Source organism: the organism of the source record quoted next, unplaced genomic scaffold (assembly GCF_019419815.1).
Source record: "Pyrus x bretschneideri cultivar Hongxiangsu unplaced genomic scaffold, Pyrus_bretschneideri_v1 Contig48, whole genome shotgun sequence".
NCBI lineage: Eukaryota > Viridiplantae > Streptophyta > Magnoliopsida > Rosales > Rosaceae > Pyrus > Pyrus x bretschneideri.
In genome coordinates, this window is record NW_025999785.1 from 3,208,180 (window position 1) to 3,231,521 (window position 23,342).

At 38.6% G+C, this 23,342-nt stretch overlaps 3 protein-coding genes across 3 annotated transcripts; 2 read left to right on the forward strand and 1 right to left on the reverse strand.

The window, feature by feature from the left end:
* Positions 1–1,294: 1,294 nt before the first annotated feature.
* On the reverse strand, positions 1,295–3,587 carry LOC103962310 (RNA pseudouridine synthase 1). The gene is made up of 2 exons (XM_009375004.3): positions 3,212–3,587; positions 1,295–2,442 (listed from the first exon to the last, which is right to left on the reverse strand). The coding sequence occupies exons 1-2, from the start codon at positions 3,585–3,587 to the stop codon at positions 1,769–1,771; spliced, it is 1,050 nt and encodes a 349-aa protein (XP_009373279.2). The 3' UTR covers positions 1,295–1,768.
* Positions 3,588–3,629: 42 nt separating this feature from the next.
* On the forward strand, positions 3,630–7,144 carry LOC103962311 (peptide chain release factor PrfB2, chloroplastic). Its single transcript, XM_009375005.3, has 7 exons — positions 3,630–4,299; positions 4,794–5,006; positions 5,421–5,522; positions 5,702–5,839; positions 6,041–6,345; positions 6,440–6,593; positions 6,691–7,144. The coding sequence occupies exons 1-7, from the start codon at positions 3,718–3,720 to the stop codon at positions 6,823–6,825; spliced, it is 1,629 nt and encodes a 542-aa protein (XP_009373280.2). The 5' UTR covers positions 3,630–3,717; the 3' UTR covers positions 6,826–7,144.
* On the forward strand, positions 6,938–8,531 carry LOC103962345. The gene is given in 4 exon segments (XM_009375045.2): positions 6,938–6,949; positions 7,467–7,565; positions 7,667–7,806; positions 7,808–8,531. Coding segments are annotated over 4 exon segments (708 nt in total). The 3' UTR covers positions 8,265–8,531.
* Positions 8,532–23,342: the final 14,811 nt, after the last annotated feature.

Sequence of the window (23,342 nt, forward strand, 5' to 3'; positions counted from 1 at the left end):
TACCACGACAGTCTATCTTTTTAGGAATCGGGAAGACTCATAGAAGCATTCCAATCTTCTTATTGCCACCATGTGTGATTCACTAATGTCAGAAATCAAACCTAGGACGTGATGGGTGAAATACGAGTCTAAAATTCGTCTTCAACCACATAACCATTATGTGGTTATTGTGGAAACAGTCATAAAAAATGGTTAATTTTTCAGCTACAGGATTCAATGATTTAATGATTGAAAAAGGAAAAAAAAAAAAAAAACAGATCGTGAACTTCTTGGAAAATGGTATTTTCAAAGTTAAATTTATTGTGGAAACAGTCATAAAAAATGGTTAATTTTTCAGCTACAGGATTCAATGAATTAATGATTGAAAAAGGAAAAAAAAAAAAAAGATCGTGAACTTCTTGGAAAATGGTATTTTCAAAGTTAAATTTATTGTGGAAACAGTCATAAAAAATGGTTAATTTTTCAGCTACAGGATTCAATGAATTAATGATTGAAAAAGGAAAAAAAAAAAAAAAAAACAGATCGTGAACTTCTTGGAAAATGGTATTTTCAAAGTTAAATTTATTGTGGAAACAGTCATAAAAAATGGTTAATTTTTCAGCTACAGGATTCAATGAATTAATGATTGAAAAAGGAAAAAAAAAAAAAAGATCGTGAACTTCTTGGAAAATGGTATTTTCAAAGTTAAATTTATTGTGGAAACAGTCATAAAAAATGGTTAATTTTTCAGCTACAGGATTCAATGAATTAATGATTGAAAAAGGAAAAAAAAAAAAAAAAAACAGATCGTGAACTTCTTGGAAAATGGTATTTTCAAAGTTAAATTTTTTGTTTCCAAAGCACTACCGAGAGATGTTTTTAGTCTGTGGGAACACAACAAGGTACACTAAGTGTAATAATACAATTAGTTTCAATACTTAAAATAAATATTTAATTAATTATATTATGACACGTGGTATACTAGGCCGTGTTTTCGGCATATTGAAATTTTCTACATATTATGGTTCTATATTGCTCTGAAATCTACAATTTTAACTACACAGATTAATTCTAAATCAAAAGGACATCAGAGCTTATCGGATTGGTCAATGCAAGCGTATGTTTTCCCTCTAATGTTTTGCACAGGAGTTGTTCTATGTTGTGAGGGAGCTTATTGGACGTCAACATGTATTGAAGAAGTCTTTGCAGTTGGCCCAAATGATGAGAGAGTCAAGTAATGAGTTAGGATTATGATACGTTGGAGGGTTCGTTTTCCCACATTAACAAAAACAAAAGGACGTGAGAGCTTAGGCAATGAGAGAAAAGGCAGAGTCGTACCAAATATGCAAGGGAGAGAAGTTTAACAACTTAAACAGAAGCAGAATTGCAAAATCAAATCATATGAGAGAGATTTGAGAAGAAATGGTACAACAGATTTTCCTTGTAAATTGTTACTTACAAAAGTTGATGACTTATGATTTGAATCCCAAATCCATTCTCCACGTATGATCGAACAAAGGAGCAAACGGCAAGGTAGGAGAAAGCTGCACTGGCAACTGCAGACCTCGGTAAGCTTGCCTTCGGCATCAAACCCAAAACCATTTTTCACAGACAATGGCAAGTAACCATGTTGAAGCGGGAGATATTTGCAGAGGGAAAAGTCTCGAAATTACAGTTCCCCTCGCATTAAATCAAGTTGGCATACATTTCTCCTTTTATGCATGAAACCTAACCATGATTGGGAGATCTTCTCAAACCCAGGCTTTGAACACAGAACCATTGAACTTAACTAGTGCTGCAACGCCTGGCTGACCCAAGAAGGTACAGGTGCCCGAAACATTACTGGAAGACCAGTAACAGGGTGCTCAAGAGACAAGCTCTCCGCATGAAGTTCATGGCTGTCATAAGTTGTCCCTTTCCACTCATACACACCCTCATACTTGACATCCCCTCTTATGGAAATTCCAAGATACTGGCAATGCAAGCGAATTTGATGTGTTCGTCCACTCCTAGGACGGGCTCTTACTAAAATCTCGTCCTTCTTTGCGTCTCCATCTATTACAGCTTTCTCTTCAACCACTACAACATTTGCTTCATCTTTCTTAAACTCAGATGGCTCTTCGTAGCTCCCTTGTCCATTTACTGATAAAATTTCAAACGATGTTTCCATGTCTCTGACCATTGACCCACCTGGAAGTGTCCGACCTACGTCTGAAGCAGCATACACTCGCCATACGCCAAACTTTGACCGACCATGACCTGACTTGAGGGTGATTCTTTCCCATTTCGGAGCTGAACCAAGACAGCGTGCAATGTATGTTTTGGAAACTTTGTGATCTGTAAATGCCTTCACAAGCTTGGCCGCTACTTTGTGTGACTTGGTTATTATCATCAATCCACTAGTGTCGCGATCAAGTCGATTTGCAAGATGGAGCTCTGGCTGCTTTGTTCGGGTCTCTGCAACTGATAAGTTGAACTCAAAAGTTAAATCAGTGTCCAAGAAAGAGCAACAAAAATCAACTTTTTCCCAAGAAGCACTTTTCTGTCCATTATGGGGTTTAAGACCGTCCATAGTGGTTTATATGAGTTCGATTCTTGTTTATGAACATTGTCATTGAACTGGTGTGAGTTTAATAGTTCTGACCCACTATTTTATAGAATCAAACTCACGAGAGCCATATATTACACTTAACAATCGGGCTCACTCTTACTGGCTCAAATTCTCCGACTTGCTATGTGATCACAGGAATCAAACTCAAAATTTCTGGCCCATTGCACTTAACAATCCGGCTTTCTCTTATTGCCTTAAGTTTTCTGACTCGCTATGTGATCACAGGAATCAAACTCAAAATTTCCGGCCCATTGCAAGCAGTCAGTATTCCCATATCTAATGAACCAGAAAGCTTTTCCTAAATTAGATTATGGCTTTTCGAATAAGCAGAAGTTGTTGCCAATTGGCTTGGAGAATCTACAATAAAACTACGCCCTGATCCCAATTAACTTCCATTGATTACATGAATTTTAAACTAATTAGGATTGAAGAATTGGAATATTTCAAACTGGCAATCATCAGAAGCACATTTCAAACCAGCAATCATCAGAAGCACATTTCAAAATAAGGAAAGGTCGTGTTCGTCATAGTGGTGAGAAAAGCACTTCTAAGCCAACATAACGAGAAAAAGCACTTGAAAACAACAAGCAGACCAGAAATGGAAGAGTTAACCTGACTCACCTGACTCGGCCGAGTCACAGAGAAGCTGAGGGACCGATTCCAACACGGACTCACAATAAACACCCTGAGGCTTGTTAACCACAATGAGCCACTCGTCCTCGTAGACGACGTCGTTTCTCGAGAGGGAGAAGAGGCTGGATTTGGAAGAGGCGGACATGGCTCTCGCTAGCTCTATGTGCTTTGAGATGGCGGGAAGAGGCGGGGAGAGGGGCACGGGGTAGTTCACTGGGGTTTGTAGCGCATCTTGGGAACTGGGATTTGCGGCGTCGTGTGGGGCTGACATGGTGGCTCGGCGGCGGCTGAGAAAGACGAAGGCTTTGGGGGCGAACAATACAGTTGGGGGTTGGGGGGAGAGGAGAGGACGAGGGAAGGGCATTTTCGTCAACAAATGGCAACAATATTTTCAAAACGGCATCGTTTCAACTTTTAATTCGACTCGAGAAGCTCCTGTGAAAACCCTCAATTGGAGTTTCTGTTAAACCCCACAAATTCAAACATCAGAAAAGATGTCATCTTTCATGCTCAGAAGGAGAGCAAGTCGTAGTGGATCCTGGCAGCTTCTCTGCCCAAACCCAGAAGCCAAAAGCCGCTTTTTCCACAATCTGCTTTTCTCTACTCTGTCTGAATCCCAACCCAGAAATGTAAATCAACCCTCAAACCCTCAGAATTTACCGAATCCAATTGAAAGACGCAATATTCTGGATTCTGGGATCTCTTCATTTTCTCACAATACCTCAAAAACCCCATCCGGGTCCCTCCAAAATCCCACCTTTTCGAGTAGTATCTTCGTTTCGGGCTCCAAGCCTCTTGCTTTAAGCTCTGGAAATGCTGCTTCAGGGAAAAATATCAGCGGGTGTGGTGTATTGGGGCTGCCAACGGTGAAAAGTTTGTATTCGGGTCGCGGCAGGTTCGGGTTGGTTTGCTTGTTTGGTACTCAGGCTGCTGTGGAGCCGTCGACGTGTGACGGGCTGACGGTTGATCGAATCATTGCTAGTGAGTGGCCGATTCTGGATGAGGATGAGAGTGATTGGAAGAGTCATGCTGCTGCAATTGCACAGTCCATTCATCTTATTAAGAAACGTTTGCAGGTACAATTTGAAATGCGATCATTTTATCATGTTTTTCTGCTAATTAATGAGTTTTATTTAGAAGCATAATTTTGTTTGCTTATGTTAGGGATTCAATTCTTTGATAAGGCTTATAGAACCGTTTTGGCATTAAAAAACTTAGAAGTGCTTCTGGCTCGTAGAAGCACCTTCTGGAGCTAGGTGCTTCAGGAAGCACTTCCAAGTGCCTTTTCAGGAAGCACGTGGTTTCATTAAAATTTCAACGTGTTTCTTGTAACAAAAGAGCTTATTAGTAGAAGCGCTTCCCAGAGAAGCACTCCCAAACAGCCCGTATGTTTTGTTCCTTTGATAAATGCTGAATCAAACTGCCCTTATGTCTAGTTCCTAGATTGTATGACATATTTCGGCTTAATTTTGAAGTTCATACGTGTTAGTAAATGCTGAATGAATTTCTGTTTTGGATTGTGTACGACCGTTTCTGCTTAAATTTTAAGTAGATGTTTTTATGGTGGCAGTGGAAGAAGCTGCTGGTTAGGTTGGATATGTTATCAGCGGAGGTGAATAAGCCAGACCTGTGGAATGATCCTGTACACGCAGGGAAGATAAGCCGTGAGCATGGGTCTCTTTTGGGTAAAATGAAAGAAGTGCAGGCATTTGAGCGGGAATTGCTTGAGCATGTAGACATGGTAAAGCTTGCCCGTGAAGAGAATGACGCAGAGCTGGAATCGGTGGGCCTTCAATACTTCTCATAGGCATGTTATTTCATGGCTTGTGCTGCCTTGAATAATTAGCACCAAGTTGATGTTTTATTCACTGGTTATAATAGATTTAATGTATGATGTTCTCTGCTATCTGAACTTATGCTTCGAACTATATAATTAGTTTGTTGTGTATGCCAAATAGTGAAAAGTCCATACTAGTATCTGTTTTTCACTGACTAGGAAAAACGTACATGTAACATTAATTGTTAATGGAGAATGTAGAATCAATCTATAACACTATACAGTCTATGTTGATGCAAAGAAGGATGGTTAGATGTTGAATCATTAACATAAAGTTTATTTCTTTCTTTAAAGTAATAAGGTACTCGAGAACAGCATGCATTGTGCTTTTTAGTTAGTTATACGGATTCCCATATGCAGGAATCCATGAACGCTTTGCTCAATATGAGAAGAACTTCAAAGGAGAAAGAGATTGAAGCTTTGTTAGCTGGGGAGCAGGATCCTTGCTCATGTTACATTGAGGTCCGTTTCATATATGAATCGTGCTTTCTGCATCAACAGTTCCCATATTCTTTGATTCATGTATTGGCACTAGTTGTTGATATTTTCTACTTATTATATAGATGCTATCATGGTGAAAAATACCATAGTTGTGATTGATCTATGCCAAGCAGAGCCTTAGATAGTTTCGTCCAATGTAGGTTCAAGCCGGAGCTGGGGGTACAGAGAGCAATGACTGGGCAGCAATGGTCATGCAGATGTATAAAATGTGGGCTCAACGACGCGGATATAACATGACTCTGGTGGATGAAATGCCTGGTGAGATTGCAGGAATCAAGGTTCATCTTCTTATCCACCGATCCTTCTATTTGTGAATGGATCCAAACAACATCTGTAGCAATAATTTGCACAGTAAAGTAAATGAAATTAGCCTATCCCAAGCATTTGGAAATCCACCATCCCACCCTGATTATATTGCAGTAAAGCCCTAAACTGAAGATTATGCTAGTTTTCTAACTTCAGATCAACCTTTCTTGTAGCGGGCAACAATCAAAGTTGATGGTGAGTATGCTTTTGGATATGCCAAAGCAGAAGTAGGAGTGCACAGGTTGGTACGGATCTCACCTTTTGACAGTAATAAGCGCAGACACACTTCATTTGCTGCTGTTGCTGTGACTCCAATCCTGGGAGATGCATCTGAGCATGTACAAATTAATGAATCTGATCTGCGCATTGAGCGATTTCGTTCTGGGGGAGCTGGAGGCCAGCATGCTAATACAACCGATAGTGCTGTGAGGATTGTTCACGTTCCTACAGGAATTACTGCTACTTGTCAAAATGAGAGGTGTTCAACACACATTTTTCACTTAATATTTTTGGAACTAAGAGTCGTCAACTGTCATCCTAATCAAGGAGTTTCTTTTTTCTTCAATGTACAGATCACAACATCAGAATAAGGCTTCAGCAATGGCTGTTATTCAGTCACGAGTAGACCAGCTTGAGATGGCACGCCAGAATAAGATGAATGCACAGTATTCACAATCTCTTACAGACATAACCTGGGGTAGCCAGATTCGCAGCTACGTACTCCAGGTATGCTCTAGCACTAGCCGCACACAACTCTTCTCACCATCACCAATAACGTTAAGAACCTAAGTCAGACTAACTTCCATTCTTACTTTTAATGCAGCCATACCGGATGGTGAAAGATCTTCGGACAAACTATGAAGTCTCAGATCCCGATTCTGTCCTTGAGGGAGATCTAGATGGCTTCATCCTGAGCTATTTATCAGCGTGCTTGGATAAAGATGAAGATGACAACTAAAACGGGTTTTGAAATTTCAAGTACAATCCTGCGTATCTTTGCCTAGGCTGAATCTGTGCTGCATGTCCAGACATCAAACTTCCTGTATTTGACTGCAAATCAACCAGCTGCGATGACGATCCAAGTATCCATACAAAGACAACAAGAATTAGGGAGTGTATGGCATTTGTATATTCAGTGAAAGGATAGAACGGAAATTACATTACACTATTCTTTGATATCAAAAGTTTCAGCAATAATCTGATATTGTAATGCAGTAATAGATTGATCAGCTGGTTTCAGTGGTAAAAGTTTATATATTGGATAATCTCATTTTTTATGGTCTATCTGTTTATAGGAAGCGCTTTTTTTACCGCCTCTGTGAGATTTTTGTTCAAATTTCGTTCAAAAATTGCATATGAGGCTCTCGTGCATGGTTTTAAAATGTCATTTTATAGGTATTTTCCATTTTTTGTGTGTCTCGTGTACTACTTTCAGACGGACTTTAAATGAAAATTGCAATATGGTTACAAACTCCCACCGCATAAGCATGATTAATAGTTTTTCACCACATGGGTTACATTGAGTCATCCATACTATGAGTATATGACCACAAGTATTTTTTTTATCTCCTTTTCATTAGCTGGGTCTTCTGGGCATAGTTTTTAGTGAAAACCCCAGAAGACGCATTGGAGTCTCGGATGAACTACGGCACCATTGATGCTCTCAGATTAAAGATGATCAATCAGCTCAAGGCCAATGTAATTCTCTCTCTAAAAGTTATGATTTTTTGAGCAGAAATTGTATGTTTTGTTTATGAATTGTGAATTGTAATGGTGATGGTTTTAATGGGTATTTGCAGGAAGAGCTTAAGAACACGACCATTAAAATGGCGGAGCAGAGCAAAGTTCTCAACACTCCTGGTGCCGAAAAGCAGACAAAAAGAGAGCTTTTTGATGCACCAAGGCAGGAGCTTGAAGCCCAAGTGCTTGAAAAGGTCTCTGTCCGTTTGGGAGTTGATTTTGGACAACAATGGGTTGGGAAAGGAAATCAGCAGAACTGTTGAAGGGGGTTTCTGTCGATTGAGCGGCCGCGAACCGCCTCTGTTTCCTCCTCCAGCAGATGCGAAAGAAAATGCCAATGCCGATACCAGTGCCAATACTAGTGCCAATCCGAATACCGATGTCAATGGCAATGTCAATGCCAATGCCAATGCCAGTGGCAATGCCAAGGAGAAAGGAAAAGAGAAAGGAAGAGCGAAAGGGAAAGGGAAGGTGAAAGGGAAGGAAACGGCAGCAGCAAGTGATTCACATGAGAAAGAGAAATCAAATTCCGCGTCGAAGAAGAGGAGTTACAGTGAGATAAATGCACAAGGACAAGGAGAGGAGAATCAAGTTGCAGCCAAGTCTGATAAACCTCTAGCTGCTGCGCCTGAAGAATCACAAGTCCTGAAGACTTGAGCTAACTGCTTCCTCATGACAATCTTGTTTGCAATTCTTTGGCTAGTTTTGTAGGAAGTGTATAAATTGCACATTCGAGATTCTCTAATTTTGTGCATTGTGGCAGACGTGGGTTAGGGCCGTTGACTAGGGCATTGTGTCGACCTAGTTGAATTCGAATTCATCTTCATGCGGATTAGAGTATTAGTTTAGAAATCACTTTGTCAGAAAAGAAAAATTGTCATGCTACCTGTGTAACAGAAGTTTAGTATCAATTAATATTTGATAATTTGATGAGGATTTATTCTTGTATAATCGATCTTTCTATGAATTCTAGGATTCAGTGGCGTTCTTGGATTCATACAGCCGATCCTATGTCGTGCGATAATGCTAATTGGTTGTTGTTGTTGTTGTTGCAATTTTTTGTGGATTTGGATAACTTGTATGATCAATGGATGTCGAAGTTTTTACACTCGGATTAAATTGGATTAAGCAGGTTATTACAAAATCGTTAAGTCGGAATCGGAGAGATTTTTAGGGAAATGCCTATTTTGTATGCTCAATCTTGATGAAATTTCAAGAACATCCCTTGGACTCTACATTGTTTAACAAAAAGCATTGCCAAAGCTGAAACCCAAATGCAGTTTTTGAAAAAGTTATTTGGGCTTTAAGATCATCACTTGGTAACTGACCGTACGTGCCATCGATTCCCATCAGAAAGTTAAATAGTAAGCACTAACTAAATTAAACAAACTGGGAATTAAGACTATCTAATCCCTCTCTACAAAAATAAAAACTAACCTAACCAGGGGATGAAGCTGAGGCAATATACACTCATCTCCGGTAGGTTTTTCCTTTCATTCGTCTCTGTGAATCATTTCCAGCGGTTGGCCAAGTTGTTGTAAGTTGCAAATTCTTCCACAGTCAAATTTTGAGTGAACGACGAAGACGTGGAGTTGTTCTCGGTTATTTGTATCCCTGAGTTCCGGGCAGCCACCCAGCTGCCTGGCTGAGGTGGTGGCATCACCCAGCTGTTCGGTTGAGGCTGAAGTAGGTCATTTGCGCCAGAAACCAAGTTTTGTTTGTCAGCCATTTCTTGTACATAATCTGGGTGCTTTATATCAGCTGCTACTGCATAATTCACTTGCTCTGGGAATGAAATGAATGAGTTGGCCTGAGGCATGACTTGTTTTTCGCTAAATTTGATTTGTAAGTCGATCATTAGCTGGTTTTCGATATTACTCAGCCATTGGGAGTCAAGATTAGGGCTTCCTAATCCTTGATTATATACATTGAAGCTTTGACAAGAAATAGTTGGATTTTCTTGTGCTGCTCCAGCAACAGAAACAAGTCTAGGAAGTTGTTCTCTTCCTAAGAAATCCGCAAAACTTATCATTTCTCGGGTTATTCCTTGATCCCAGTAAACCGGCATTTTTGGATTTTGAACCGCTTGGCTTCCAATAACCTCATCTAAAGGCGAAGAAAAATCCGTTACTATATCATCACAAGATATTTGGGGAAACAACATTAGTGTATTGTTCTTCTCAAGAGTTGAAGCCCTAATAAAAGCTTTTCTTGTGAAGGAAGCAATAAAAGTACCTGATATTGGTGAAGTTGAATCCTTGATCCTAAGAGTTGGCTGGGGTTGTTCATATGTTTGAACTTGTTGAGTAGGATCAAAACGTGTCTGGACGCACGGCGAAAAGGGTAACTGCAGATCGGAGGGGATTTCCGCCCCGTGTCTATCAAAATTGAAAGAAAATTCTGCAATTCCAATTTGGAAGGCTGACAGAAAGTAAGCAGATCTTTGACTCGGGAAAGGTCTTTGGCTCATCTCTAAAAACCGGTTTTCGCATTGTATGAGCTTTTCGTAGTGTTTGTCAAGGGCGCCTGGGGGAAATTGAACATAATGCCTCCTGCGAACAGAAGATATGGAAAAACTACATCAGCTCAAGTGCTGAAAAATTAGGGTTTAGGAGAAACGTGAAGAGAAAATAAAGATAAGGACCTGTGAATAAGAGCTTGACCATTGGTGAAATCTGATGCCGCATTCCACATTGTATGCTTTCTCGGCTGTGGATCCGATTCCCGGTGGAACGTAGGTGGCTGGTTCAGCTGCAAAACATCACCACATTAACAAGATTCTGAGAACAAAATTACCATAATTAAAATCAAGTCCAATTAATAGTTATGAACACGAAGATAAACAAGAGTTACCTCGATTTCTAGAATGCCGGGCTCATTTTCTTTGATAACAGCTCTCATTGCCAAAATATTAGACCACTGCACTTCAATCTTGCTCTTCAAACCCTGATCCAAGATTTCCCACACCAGTTTTCGCTTTGCGTAGTAATATTTCGCCACCAAATCACCTTCATTGTGAGCTACTCTCTGCACAAAACTATAATCAGAATCGAACAAAAAAATTTACTTATGCAACTTCACATTAAGTGTGTCATGGATTGTTTAAAACTTGCCAACCTGCCATGAACCAATTCGGAGAAACGATGCACTGAAGTTAGAAGCCTTCAACTTTTCCTTCTCAGTCATTAACTGAAAAGCATTGCGATTAACTTCGGGCGAACGCTTAGTCTTGATTTTTCCAGGTACAATCAAGTCTATGAAAGAAGGTGTCTCCCCAAGGTTCAAACCAAGAGGACTTAAACTTAGAAGAGTTTGAGCCAATTGAACCTGCAAAGAATGAGTAAAAAAAAAGTTAAAAAACAATATAGCAAAATGGTAGCATCACTACATAGGAAAGACATTGCAGAAAATGGGAAGTAAACAAAATTAATTAGGAATTAATTACTGTTTAGTTAAAAATAAATCAAGAAAGTCATGCAAAGAAATGCGTGAACGTAGTTACATTGATTTCAAACGATGTACTTTGCACTTTAAATATTAATTTAAGTGAGTATTGAAAATGGAAGAAAGTACAAAAACCTTAAAAAGACCATGCAAACGCCAAATCAACCTAAAAACAGAAACTAGCTAGCATAAACACCACAAAAATAAATGATGAAGAATTCAAGATCCATCCATCGGGCTGAAAGAAATAAAACTAAAGCAAAACCAACAAACAAAATCAAAACAAAAACAAGTGCAACAACCAAAAAAACCTTTTTGTAGGAATCCATTGGAGTTTGTTTGAGCCTCTTGTTTGCAGCTTCTGAGATATAAGGCTCGCAACAAGAACCAAAACCAATGATACGCTTCGCATTCTTAGAATTCAGAGACGAATTTTGCGACCGCTCAGAAGCAGAATCAGAAGCTTCACTACCATCACTATTACTGTTCCACTTGAAATCTCCATTAGAATCCACAACCATTTTTTTTCTGTTTCTTATTTCCTTCTTCCTGGTTTTTCGGAGAGAGAGGAGAGGAAGAGAGAAACGGCGTAAAGAGAGGAAACGAAGGAAAACAAAGCAAATAAACGTGTGCGAGTAGAATTGCAGAGCCAACCAGCCGAGGTTGGCTTCGGCTTTATAAAGGGGAGGGATTTTTGGGACTCCTTTTGACGGAGTACTGCTTAGGTATCATTTTACACGAGGATACTTGAAAATGATTCGGAAGCATTTTGCTCACCGCCTTAACTATGATGGACATTGATCATACATTTAATTATTTATTTATTTCACTTAATTCTAGTTAACTTACACATTAAATATTACTTTTTTAATTTTGAAAAAAAAATTAGCCAAAATTAAGTTAAAACACACTTGACAGATGATTTGAAGTATAATGAGCATACATCAAAATTTAGTATGCGAGAAAAAATGCTACCAATAATTTCCTTATTTGGCTACTCGACCCCACAAGGATAAGGGCCATCATTGATTCATTCCCATAACAAAATTAGGGTTTATTCCATTTTTTATTCACTTTTCTTTTCGTATTCGTTTTTCACTTGTATAGTTGTTTATGGTCTTATTTTCCGAGGGGCGAGTTTCAGTTTTGACAAATTCTAATGCTTGCCCAAATGGGTGGTTTTTAAAATTTATTTTTGTTCAAAAAATAGCTTCTGTGGAAAAAAAAATCAAGAATTAAACTTTTGGTATTTACTGATTGGGTGTGGTCTCTTTCTTTTTAGAACAGTTCAACGGAAATAAGAAGTTGGGTGAGAATCTGAAGACTTGTGCATGACGTGGACCTAAACAGAAATTTCAAATTTAGGCTTAATCTCTAAGGGAGCATTTGTTTGCCCTTACTAATTGTCATTAGACTAGACTGGACTAACTATTAGTCTAGTCCGGTGTTTGTTATCATCCGGAACTAGTGTTAATGAGACTAGCCCAACTCGCCTACACTAAAGGCTTCGCTAAGGGGGCGTTTGTTTGCCCTCACTAAGTCAGACTGGACTGGACTGGACTAGCTATTAGTCCAATACTGTGTTTGTTCCATGCTGGGACTAACATTAATGAGACTAAAGGGGACTAGCATGGACAAAACCCTTCACTAAGAGGTCTTAGTGAGACCCCCCAATAACCATGGGACTAGCTAAGACTGTCCTCTATTTCTCGTCCTTGTCATGCTCAACGACCACTCCCGATAGACTCCTCGTCATCTCCGGTCACCTAGATCAATCATTAACTTTCCGACTCTCTTTCAGATCCATTTCATAACCAACTTTCATATAAAATATACCAAATTGAAGCTGGGAGTGACAAGATTACGATTTTACTTGAATTGAGGCCAAAATGTGGTCGAATGTGGCCGGAAAATGGCCTGGAAGTCTCGGCCTGCTGGGCTTCTTCAAATCCATGACAGATTCGAGCATGCAAAGCTAAGATCTCGGTCCAGGGATGGTGATGAATTTTTTGGCGGTGCTAACTTCATCCAATTTAATGAGGGTTGGCCAAAAAACACATCGGGAAACTTGCAACTCGTCGGGAAAATTGGAGCCGTGAGGTTACGTTCGAACAACGCAAAGCTAGAGAGGGAGGGAGGACAGAGAAATAGAGACTGGAATCAATAAGGAGTTTGACCAGGAATGAGAAAGAGACATGAATTGAGAGGTCTGAGAGGAAAAAAAGAGGGAGAGGGTGGGACGATGAGAGAAGAGGAAAAGAGTGGGACGGAAATGGTAGGAAAAGATGGAGAAAAAGATAAGATCATAATAAAATATTAATAATTTATATATTAAATAAAATCATATTAGAATTTGTTATTATCCAGCTTCTTAGTCCAATACTGCACCAAACGCTTCACTAAGTTAGTCCAGTTTAGTCTAGTCTAAGCCAGTCCAGCTTAGTCCTTGAAGCTAATCCAGTCCGAGATAGTCCGGCGCAACAAACGCCCCCTAAAGGTTCTTAACGAGAGTCCCTGAAACCATGGGACTAGCTACAATCTCTTCCTACTCTCTGTTTCCTCTCTCCTCGCCCTGAACTCAAACCGAAAATCAGGTAGATTCGTCACTCACTGCGCCGCGCATCTCGTGTTTATCATCGATCTCACAGTCAAGAGGCAACAATTCTCCTCTGCTTAGATCCTTAGCTTGCTCGACCTCCGCTCGACCGTGCCTACATCCGCCATGACACCGTCGCCAAATTCCATGACGCCCACCAAAACCTAGATACAGATATGCCAAAACCTAGAAAACAAAAATCAATTACAAAACCCATATTATATTCTTCAAAAATGCTTGAATTGTGAAAAGGGTGGAGTTTGATGAAAAGGAATGGAGTTTGATGGTCTGCAATTTCAACATCCAAAGGATGGCTTTTTCTAATAATAGTGAAAATGAATGGAGTTTGACGATGAGGGGGAAAGTAGAGTGAGAATGAGAGGGAGTTGGAGGGGCAAGAGAAAACGATGGAGGGCTTTCGGGAGTGGGAGAGTTTTCTAGAAAAGGGAAAGAAAAAAAAGAAAAAAAATGTAAAAGATAAGATTTAATTATTATTTTAGTTATTTAGTCTGATACTGCACTAAACACCTCACTAAGTTAATCCAGCTTAGTCTAGTCTAAGCCAGTCCAGCCAGTCCAACTTAGTACATGCAGCTAGTCTAATCCGAGACAGTCCGGTGCAACAAACGCACCCTAACGGTTTCCACTTAAGAGGTTTAATCCTTAATTTGTTTATCACATGGGTTATTTTTTTTTTATTAGCATATCACTATGGGGATCATTTCTTTATTTTGTCGAACTATAGATTTTATTAGATTAAATGTTGAGTTTAAACCCAAGCCAGCTCAATACCTTTCCACTGCTATGTAAAGGGCCACTTGCGGGGATCATTTATTCGATTAAGCCTTTATTTTTCGATACTAACGAAAAATAGGAGTCTTATACCATTGACTATTGAGTATTAGGAGGTATGAGTTGTGACAATTGGATTATGGTGTTGGTGTTGTAAAATCTATGGATTCTCCGTCATATTATATTTTTAGCATAATGTTTTATAATATTAGCACATAATTTGATAAAACTATGAGGTGACAAAAAGTCCATATATAGGGTTTAATTCGGAAGAGTCTGCATTTCTCATATTTTTTACATGATAGTTAGCAATAACATAATGATTGTCAATAACTTTTTCGTGATCAGCTGGCCATAACAATTACAAACTTACTTTAATAAATGTGTGATAATTAAACATAAATTGCGTGTAAAAATTAAGTGTAAGATGTATATATATTTGTAACTTATAAAAACAGTATGAATATTCATAAGAACTAGAGACATTGGAGAAAATAAAAAATATGTCATATCAAATATTTGAATATTTATATCGAAATATTCTATAATAGTCATTCTTCGAAAATGTCTCTTGAAAACGACATTTCATTTTTTTTTTTTGTTTTTTTTAACTCACTCGCACACTTTTATTGTTCTTTGTCGCCATACCTTCTCTTCAGTGTCAATTCAAATTCCATCCACTCTCCCTTTTGTATTATTGTCAATTTAAGTTTTACCATTCTTTCGAAAAATGGATGAAGAATCAAAATGACAATTTTATGAATAAAACCAAACAAAAGAAAAAGTAAAGTCTTACATAAACCTATAACAAATCCCATACAAACTCCACACAAAACAAAATCTAAACCCCTATAATAAACCACACAAAAAATAAATAAACCAAAATCTATAAGAGTTATAATTCATCCATCACCGTTTTGAAAGAATCACAAAAACTAGAAAACAAGATACCAGCAAATATAAATGCTAAAGAAAAAAAACTTTTTGTTCGAATCCATTGGAGTTTGCCAAATTTCTAATGCTTGTTAATTAGCTTGGGTAGTTAGAAATGGGTGGAAAATTTTTGTTAGTGAAAACTTTATTCATGGCAAATTTTAATTCTCTTAATTAAGCAATCTTTCTAGAAGTTTGCTTTCGTTATATGTAAAATGTTACTAATGAAAAGGAGGGACTTATTTGTTATAATCTAGCTGGTTTTTATGTAGTTTTATGGATAATCTCTATTTAGTGCAAAAATTCATGGAGAAAATGGTGCATATGATTTTTTACATTATTTATAACTGTTTGAACGTCTAATGTTTGTGAAATTGACGGTGTGTTATATGTTGCACAAACTGTGTGATTGGCCTTAAGGGACAAAAAACATTGATTAGGAGAAGTTAAAGCTTCATGATGAATGTTTTTCATATATATTACGTTTAGGCTTTACACTCATCGTGTCATTAATTTACTGAAGGACTACACAATTATACTACCCATAGGCATATATCATTATTATTTCAAAATCATATGATGGGATATGAGAAAATTGAGACTACGGGAAAGGGAAAGTGTGAAAATGTTATTCTTGTTGTAGGCCTAATTTATGAACTGTATTTAGGACTAGAAAGGGAAAGGACCAGTGGTACAAGAGAGAAGAGAGAGATTTAATTCTGAGGTGTGTGTTATTCCACCCCATTGTACCTTTATTTATAATAGTAGGGAAGGTAAATTCCTTATCCCAATAGGATTACAACTCTAATAGGATAATACATAGTCTAAGAGAGATGGTAGAATCCCATAAGGATATCCTAGATATATTAGGATTTACACGATCACATTCCTAATCTAATAGGACTGCAACAGTCCCCCTTTAGTGTGTAAATACTCAAACAAATGGTGCATCAGGTCTTCAACAATGAAGTAAGTACATTTGATGAAGTCGTCGGCACAATGAACAAATGCGAGTCTCAAATCAACGGAAGATTGCATAAAAGGTAAAGCTCACAAAACCTCGCTATAGTAAAACCCAAGGTAGGATAAAAACCCATAGACTAAGGAGAAAAGTGAGAAGTTGCATTAAGTCAAAACTATACGTCTTTTGGATGCAAGTAAATGAGCTCACAAGGGTATGACCAGCCCAGGATAAGTGCCTCATCAAAACCTAGTTAGGTAGCAAAAACCTAGTGGGAAAAATGCTCCTAATTGTAAGGAAAAAGAGTACACTAGGATCAAGAAGGTATACTTTTGAATACTCCCCATGAGTTTGACAGAATTTCCAAATGAGAACTGCAAGCATTGCATATGAATAGTTAGGCATACCAATTCCTCGAACAAGCTTCAGGAAGGTTGACTTCGACAATGACGTTGTGTAGAGGTCGGTAAGGTTGTATGGGATCGGCTTGCATGCCTTCAATCTCATGATGCTTTACTGATGTAGAAATAGACGTAATATGTTTTGGCGTTGACTTCATTGATGTATCATGTCTTGGTCGGGTTGATACATGTGGCATAATCTTCATAGATCGTTGTTGGGCTCAACGATAGATGAAAACAGCAAGTACTTCGAAATGCTCAACAAGAGATCTTAACCATGTCTCACATGTGACGTACTGAAGTAAGGTGAGTATTGGAATGATTTGAAGATTTCGCAACTAAGGTCATATCGTGGACCTCCAAGATATTACGATATCCCTTAACGGTAAAGACATAACCATTCGAGAATGTGCCTTGTGCAGGTTTGATAAGTAACTTGCGTCAGCATAACAAATAAGGCAAGAATCATTCCAAGGATCAAGGAGGTCAGATCTATTCAGGATGTGTTGGGATTAGCCCAAGTCTGTAATACCTTTCAGGGTAGTGGACAAACGTCTTTAATATCAATGCAGTGGCTGCGTGTAGGCGCGGTGTTGCATCTTTACCAATAGATCAACAATGAATGAGATGTATTATCTAATGCAATGAGCTAAGTATAATAAAGCGCAAAATTGAACACACATATGGAACTTTGAATTTCATAACCTCTTCAAGGGTCTCATTTGCATATAGCGTATGGAAGATCATAAGTATACTTAAAGGTAACACCTTTGGGGTGTAATCCAACTGGTAGACCAATGTACCGTAAAAACAATGCTTGAACTTCAAGTCAAAACATAAACGGGTTTTTCCAAGATCCTTTATCTCAAATTTCGTCTTTAAGTGTAAGGCAATTTTCTCAAGCTCTTCTAGAGTCTTAGTGAGATTCATGTCAACGACATAAACTATAACTCTAACAATTTGGAATAAGACTTCATAGTTAACACGCAAGGACATAATTTCAAACCCCTAATTAATCAAAAATCACTTAGACGGGTATACCACATTCACCAGATTGCTTCAATCCGTAAGTGAACTCCTCAAACGAGTTGAAAGGGTGTTCTGTGGTTTGAAAATATTTGAAGCAGTCTATGTAATTCTTTGGGAAGTTTCATGTAAACCTCCATATCAATATCCCCATGGAGAAATACGAACCACATTTCATAATGTTGTAGTCAATCACATGACGTTTAAGAGAAACATTGCGCCGTAAGGTGTGCATCATATCCAATATTTCATTCATCTCATTACGCTTCATTTCCCACTAGTAACACAATAGGGTTACCTTGGGCAGTGTAGGAACTACAACTCCAAACATACTTTGGTAAAGAATTTAACCTGGATTGTGATTTTGGTTGTCCAATCAGTTCTACATTGTCACTAATCAACGGAACACGGTTCGATATCGTTGCTTTTCATTTATGTTAGTAGCTACCATATAAGTGAAAATATCATCAATGATAATCTCATTCCAATTCCAGTATCTCATCCAAACTAGTATACTGGACCAAGAGCTTTAAGTCTCAGGAGTAATCCGGATTAATCTTATGAGATGGAAATGATTGAGACAATGATCGAATATGGATTCATTTTGTGTCGTGATCTTCCTCTTCTAAGGAAATGAATCCTATGAACCGAGTGATCTGTCATGCTTCAGGTCGAGACAGATTGATTGGCTATCCGTCGATGTACAAGACCGTTCAAGAGGGGCGGCCAAACCATCCAATAAGGGCGGCATATCCTTTGAGGATGTTGACTCGACGTCCGTTAAGTACGTTTATCCTTACAGGTATGTTTGCAACTAGTATATGATCTTGTCACTTTAGCTAGATCAAAGGAATACGTTTGGAGCAATATTCTAAAAGCTAGAATTCATCGCACTTGCTTATCAGACTTGTGCGGTAAGGGGGTCGAGATGAGACATAATAAGCAACAGCCACGCAAATTTCCGTCATTCTTATCTCCCCCTAACGGCGAGAATACTGTCTCATTGAAGTGACAATCCGCAAATGAGCGATAAAGAAATCACTTGCAAGGGCTAACTTGGCATATGGAATGCACACCCAAATGCGTAAGTACGAAACGTCAAGTTCGTACCCAGTAACCAATTGTAATGTCAAATAAGTTGGGTAGCAATGGGCCTCATGGTGGACTAACATATATGCGTACAAGATTGCATAACCATAAGCAAAAACCTAAAACTTGGTGCATTCATCAAAGTCGAGGTGATCAATTAAATTGCACTTTATGATCACTCTGCGAGTTGTTTTGGGGTAAACATGGAAATTCGATGTCCAATTATAAACCCAAAAGATATACAATACTTATCGAAAACCTTCGTTATCAACTCTCTGGCATTATCTAGTCTTCCAGACTTTATGGGATAAGTAGGGTGGTGGATCCTTAAAATTAGCTAGGAGGTTTAGCAGCAATGTGTGTGGACAAATATGTAACCAGTTTGTCGATTCATCAACCAAAACCATAAGTATTTATATGGTCCACATTTTGGTTGGATTAGTCCACATATATTTCCTTGAATTCACTATGAAAAAAGGGTCGTTTTGTATCTTTACTACAGATGATGTAGAAAATCAATTTCCCCAATGAGCATGCTTGGCTAATTGTGCTTATAAGCACAAAATCCCTACTTCAGGTAAGTACATACGTCGTGGCTTCATTGTTCGACCTAAGTGTCCCAAATGGTCATGCCAAAGTAAGTAAACTGCTCAATCACCCAGCCACATGTGGTGTGTTCTCAGTTAGGAGATATGTCATTGGCCCTAAAGCAAAGCTTCAGGCTCATTTTTGGAAGTGGTGCAAAGATATTCTACTCTATTTTCCATCAGTGGTTTCATTCATGATTATTGTCATCTCAAATATCCTTAAAACTCAACGACATTCTTCCGGAATAGGGAGAATATAAAGTCTCTTAAATGGTAATATAGTATCATTCATGCAACAAGGAGTGTGCCAATGTTCTTAATCAGGTTGGATAGACCTAAATCCGTTGTTAGATATGAGATTTTTAGGTATAAAATTAGTGTGTGTAGTATCGCATTCATCCAAACAACTAACTTTCCCACATTCGTACCTAATCACGTGTTTAAGTGAATTCGGTCACATGTATTAGAAACATGATTTAATTAACTTATATTCGAGGACAACATCAATAAGATTATCCATAACTAAAACAAACACCAAACTTGAATCCATAGAAAAATGTTCACAAAGCAAACCAAAGTTACTAAGGGGATTCGGCCAACATGGCCATCCATGTCAAAATTCTGCTATTCCAACAATGTTCGGTGGAGCAAAATTAATCTCACATATTGACTACGAGAATGGTACTCCTCAATGACATTGGTAGAGGCACGAATAGGTGCATAACCAATGATCTATTCCATCGAGATGGAAGTAAATTCTATAAGGTTAAGGTTCAGGGACAATATCCCTTATTCTTGAGTTTTAAGTCTTAGGTGCCAAAGATCACGCTTCAAGCATGATGCCACACCTTGGCAGGCCTTTATTTTACCATATGTTGTAAAAACAAAGTCGAAATTCGATTGTGAAAAAGATAGACCCATACTTAGGTTCGATAAACTCCAGCCGAAGCTGAAAAGGTTTATTTGTTAGGCCTCTACCGAAGCAGAGCAGTATCGTTTGGTGCACCTCTGCCGAATCATAGCATGCCCTTTGGTGCATCTCTGTCGAAGCAAAGTATGCATGCCCGGGGCATCTTTGCTGAAGCAGGGCACTACCATTTGGTAGATTCCAACTGAAACTGGGTTTATATCGTTCGGTATCTCCCAGCCAAATTGTTGAGGTATCTTTCTCTTACAACTGTGGTAGAAAACAGATCTGAGAATTTGATAAAATTCCATTCTTTATATTGCCGCTTCAGAAGGGAGTTAGAAACATAGAAGGACGAGAAAAACATTCTCCAGTCAAAATTCAATCGGATTTATAAACTTCAAAATCGTACTCATTCATGGACGAAATTATGGTGTACTTTAGGCAATATCTTTCATGATTAGACGATCCGTATGAGTGAGCTAAAGAGACATGGAATCCTTGATCGGGAGGTATTTTCATTTGTAATGCTTCGGGCATAAGTCTTCGCATGAAGATCATGGTCAAGGCTTATTCAGCTCTTCCATGTCATGGTTGGCTTTAATGGTTTCTTAGCTTGATAGTAAAGTGAAGATTCACGTCTTGTATCCACATAAAGTGGTTTTGGTTAGAAACGTCCAAATAAGTGAAATCGAACTTGTAACGGTTCAACAATCCACTAAATGGAGGGAAAAAGATTGTGATTGGTGCTATGAGAAATAAAGCATCCATATGCATCAAAGTTAGAACTTTCAAGTTCTAAGACATGGTTTTCATGAAAAACGTCGGGTTTTCATGGGTGTATTGTTTTATGAAAACTTCGGGGTTTTAAAGGCACTAAATTTGAAACTACAAGTCCAATTTAGTTATGAATGTCTAGTTCATATGTAGGGGTACCTGCAAGAACACAGAATACAATATACAATTAAGTGTAGTGAATTTATGGATTGCTTCAGGAACCCAAGTGTGAGTGTGTCGGGACTACGAAAAATAGTTAACGGTTCAAAGAAAAGAAATAATTTATTGAATCGTTAATTGCCAAAAAGTGAGCTTTAGGCCAATAATTTTGGATTAATTGTTAGATTAATGGATTGCGGGTGACTTTAATTAATTCAATAGATCGTAACCATTCAGGTTTGATCGTAGAAGCAAAATAATAACATTCGGGTTAATCTTAGCAGGAATGCTATAAAAATTATAGCATTGGATTCAAAAAAGCATAGCCTAATATCAGTGGGTTAATTCTCGTGTATAGCAGTATAGGTAAGGGCCCTAAAGAGGTTTAATGGGCCATAGGTTGGCTACGAATGCAGCCTAATCATGGTTGCAAGCCACGAGCCAATTATAGGAAGAAACCCAGCAACCCAAGCTGCTGGTTTTGGGCCAAAATGGCACGCGAGGACATAAGCCCAGCACATGTGCGGTCTGAGGTGTGCGCTTGAAGCCCAATCGCGGGCTGTGGGAAACAAGCACAGCCATCTGGGTTGGCTATGGTGGTTGCGGGCCGTGATAGGCGGCAAAACCTAACAAGCCGAGACTTATTGCAGGCGGGCCAAGGCTAGGACAAAAGCCAGCAAGCACAAAGGTGTTGGAAATGTGCCCTAAAACCAATCATATGATGATACTTTACGGACATTTCAAACTAATGTAGTTCATTTCAAACTAATGTAGTTTAAATGTAAAGGGCAAAGATTATTGTTTGAGCCGTCACATATAAATGTTATATGCTTAAACGATAAGTCCAAGGAATATGTGATTGGAAGAATGCGATCTAAAGAAGTTAGATTCATGAGACCATTCTTTCGTTGACACATCCTAAATGTTCCTGATCATAGGATTGTCAATTGGGCATTGACAGTCCGTTAAGATCAGTACGTGCTATGTCTTCTCTCAGGGAGAGTGACTAGTCTCGAGTCATTGGTGTGTGTGACATCAAGACAAGTACGTAGGTGCTTAATAGAGAATGAGTTCACTGAACACGATCAACGAAGAGTTCTCATATTCATGTCACATGAGAACTCATGGTTGGGATAATGCAAATTAGTCTTTTGACCTGAGGCATCACAGTTGTCTTGTGGTTAGGTCCTTAATCTTTGATTATGTCAAAGTCACTCTATCAGGGTGTCCACGGCATCGTTGGGGTTAAGCCACTTAGCCATGGAGGCAAGTGAATGCGCAACAAGGGATCTCTAACCTTCAAACTGTTTGAGGGAGAATACTCTATGATATGATTTAGAATCTCTGGCCAGAGTATGAATGAGATGTTGGAATGCGTTCCAGATCACATTCAAGGTAATCATATAAGTACAAGATTCACATTGGATAGTAGACATGAATAAACTATCAAACCAAACAATGTGGTCAAGAGTATTGTATTAGAGAAAGACCGTATTGCATTTGTAATCCTAAACTGAATAGGTTCTCCACCTCTTCTGATTAGCTTGGGTAACCATGATATGCTGCTAGGTGTCACTCATGGTTTGTGGAAGCCCTAAAAGTGTATTATCACTAACGGGAGAATTGAAAGTAAGTTTCAATTCACAATCGATTTGAAAGAGTTTGAATCGCCCACTGCCTCGCTAAAAGGAACCTAATGGATCGTACACCGTGTAAGGTAGAGTTTGAAGAAACAACGGAGATGAGTAAGAATAATTAAATGGTTTAATTATTTATCTAAGGCTAGGATTAATTAATATGTTAATTAATCAAACGAATAAGTTCGTTAAAGACCTCGGGTTAGTTTTGGGCCGCAAGGCCCAATGGGATTTGAATGTCAAGCCCATTAACTCAAGTTGTATGACAACTTGAATAAAACAAAGGGCTTGAAAGCCCAATAAACCTATAGGCTAGCCATGTGTAAAAGAATAGGGCTTTTGGTCCATTAGGTCACTTATTTGAAGAGACTATATAAAGGACTTTATAGCCTAAAATTTACTAAGGGTTATTTTTGGGGGAAAGGA

Excerpts from the sequence above, each read along its gene's own strand:
- LOC103962310 (XM_009375004.3), bottom strand. The coding sequence starts at position 3,587 with ATGCCCTTCCCTCGTCCTCTCCTCTCCCCCCAACCCCCAACTGTATTG. Across the intron at positions 2,443-3,211 it reads CTGTGACTCGGCCGAGTCAG|TTGCAGAGACCCGAACAAAG; the intron begins GTGAGTCAGGTT and ends TCAACTTATCAG.
- LOC103962311 (XM_009375005.3), top strand. The coding sequence starts at position 3,718 with ATGTCATCTTTCATGCTCAGAAGGAGAGCAAGTCGTAGTGGATCCTGG. Across the intron at positions 5,523-5,701 it reads CTTGCTCATGTTACATTGAG|GTTCAAGCCGGAGCTGGGGG; the intron begins GTCCGTTTCATA and ends CGTCCAATGTAG. Across the intron at positions 6,594-6,690 it reads TTCGCAGCTACGTACTCCAG|CCATACCGGATGGTGAAAGA; the intron begins GTATGCTCTAGC and ends CTTTTAATGCAG.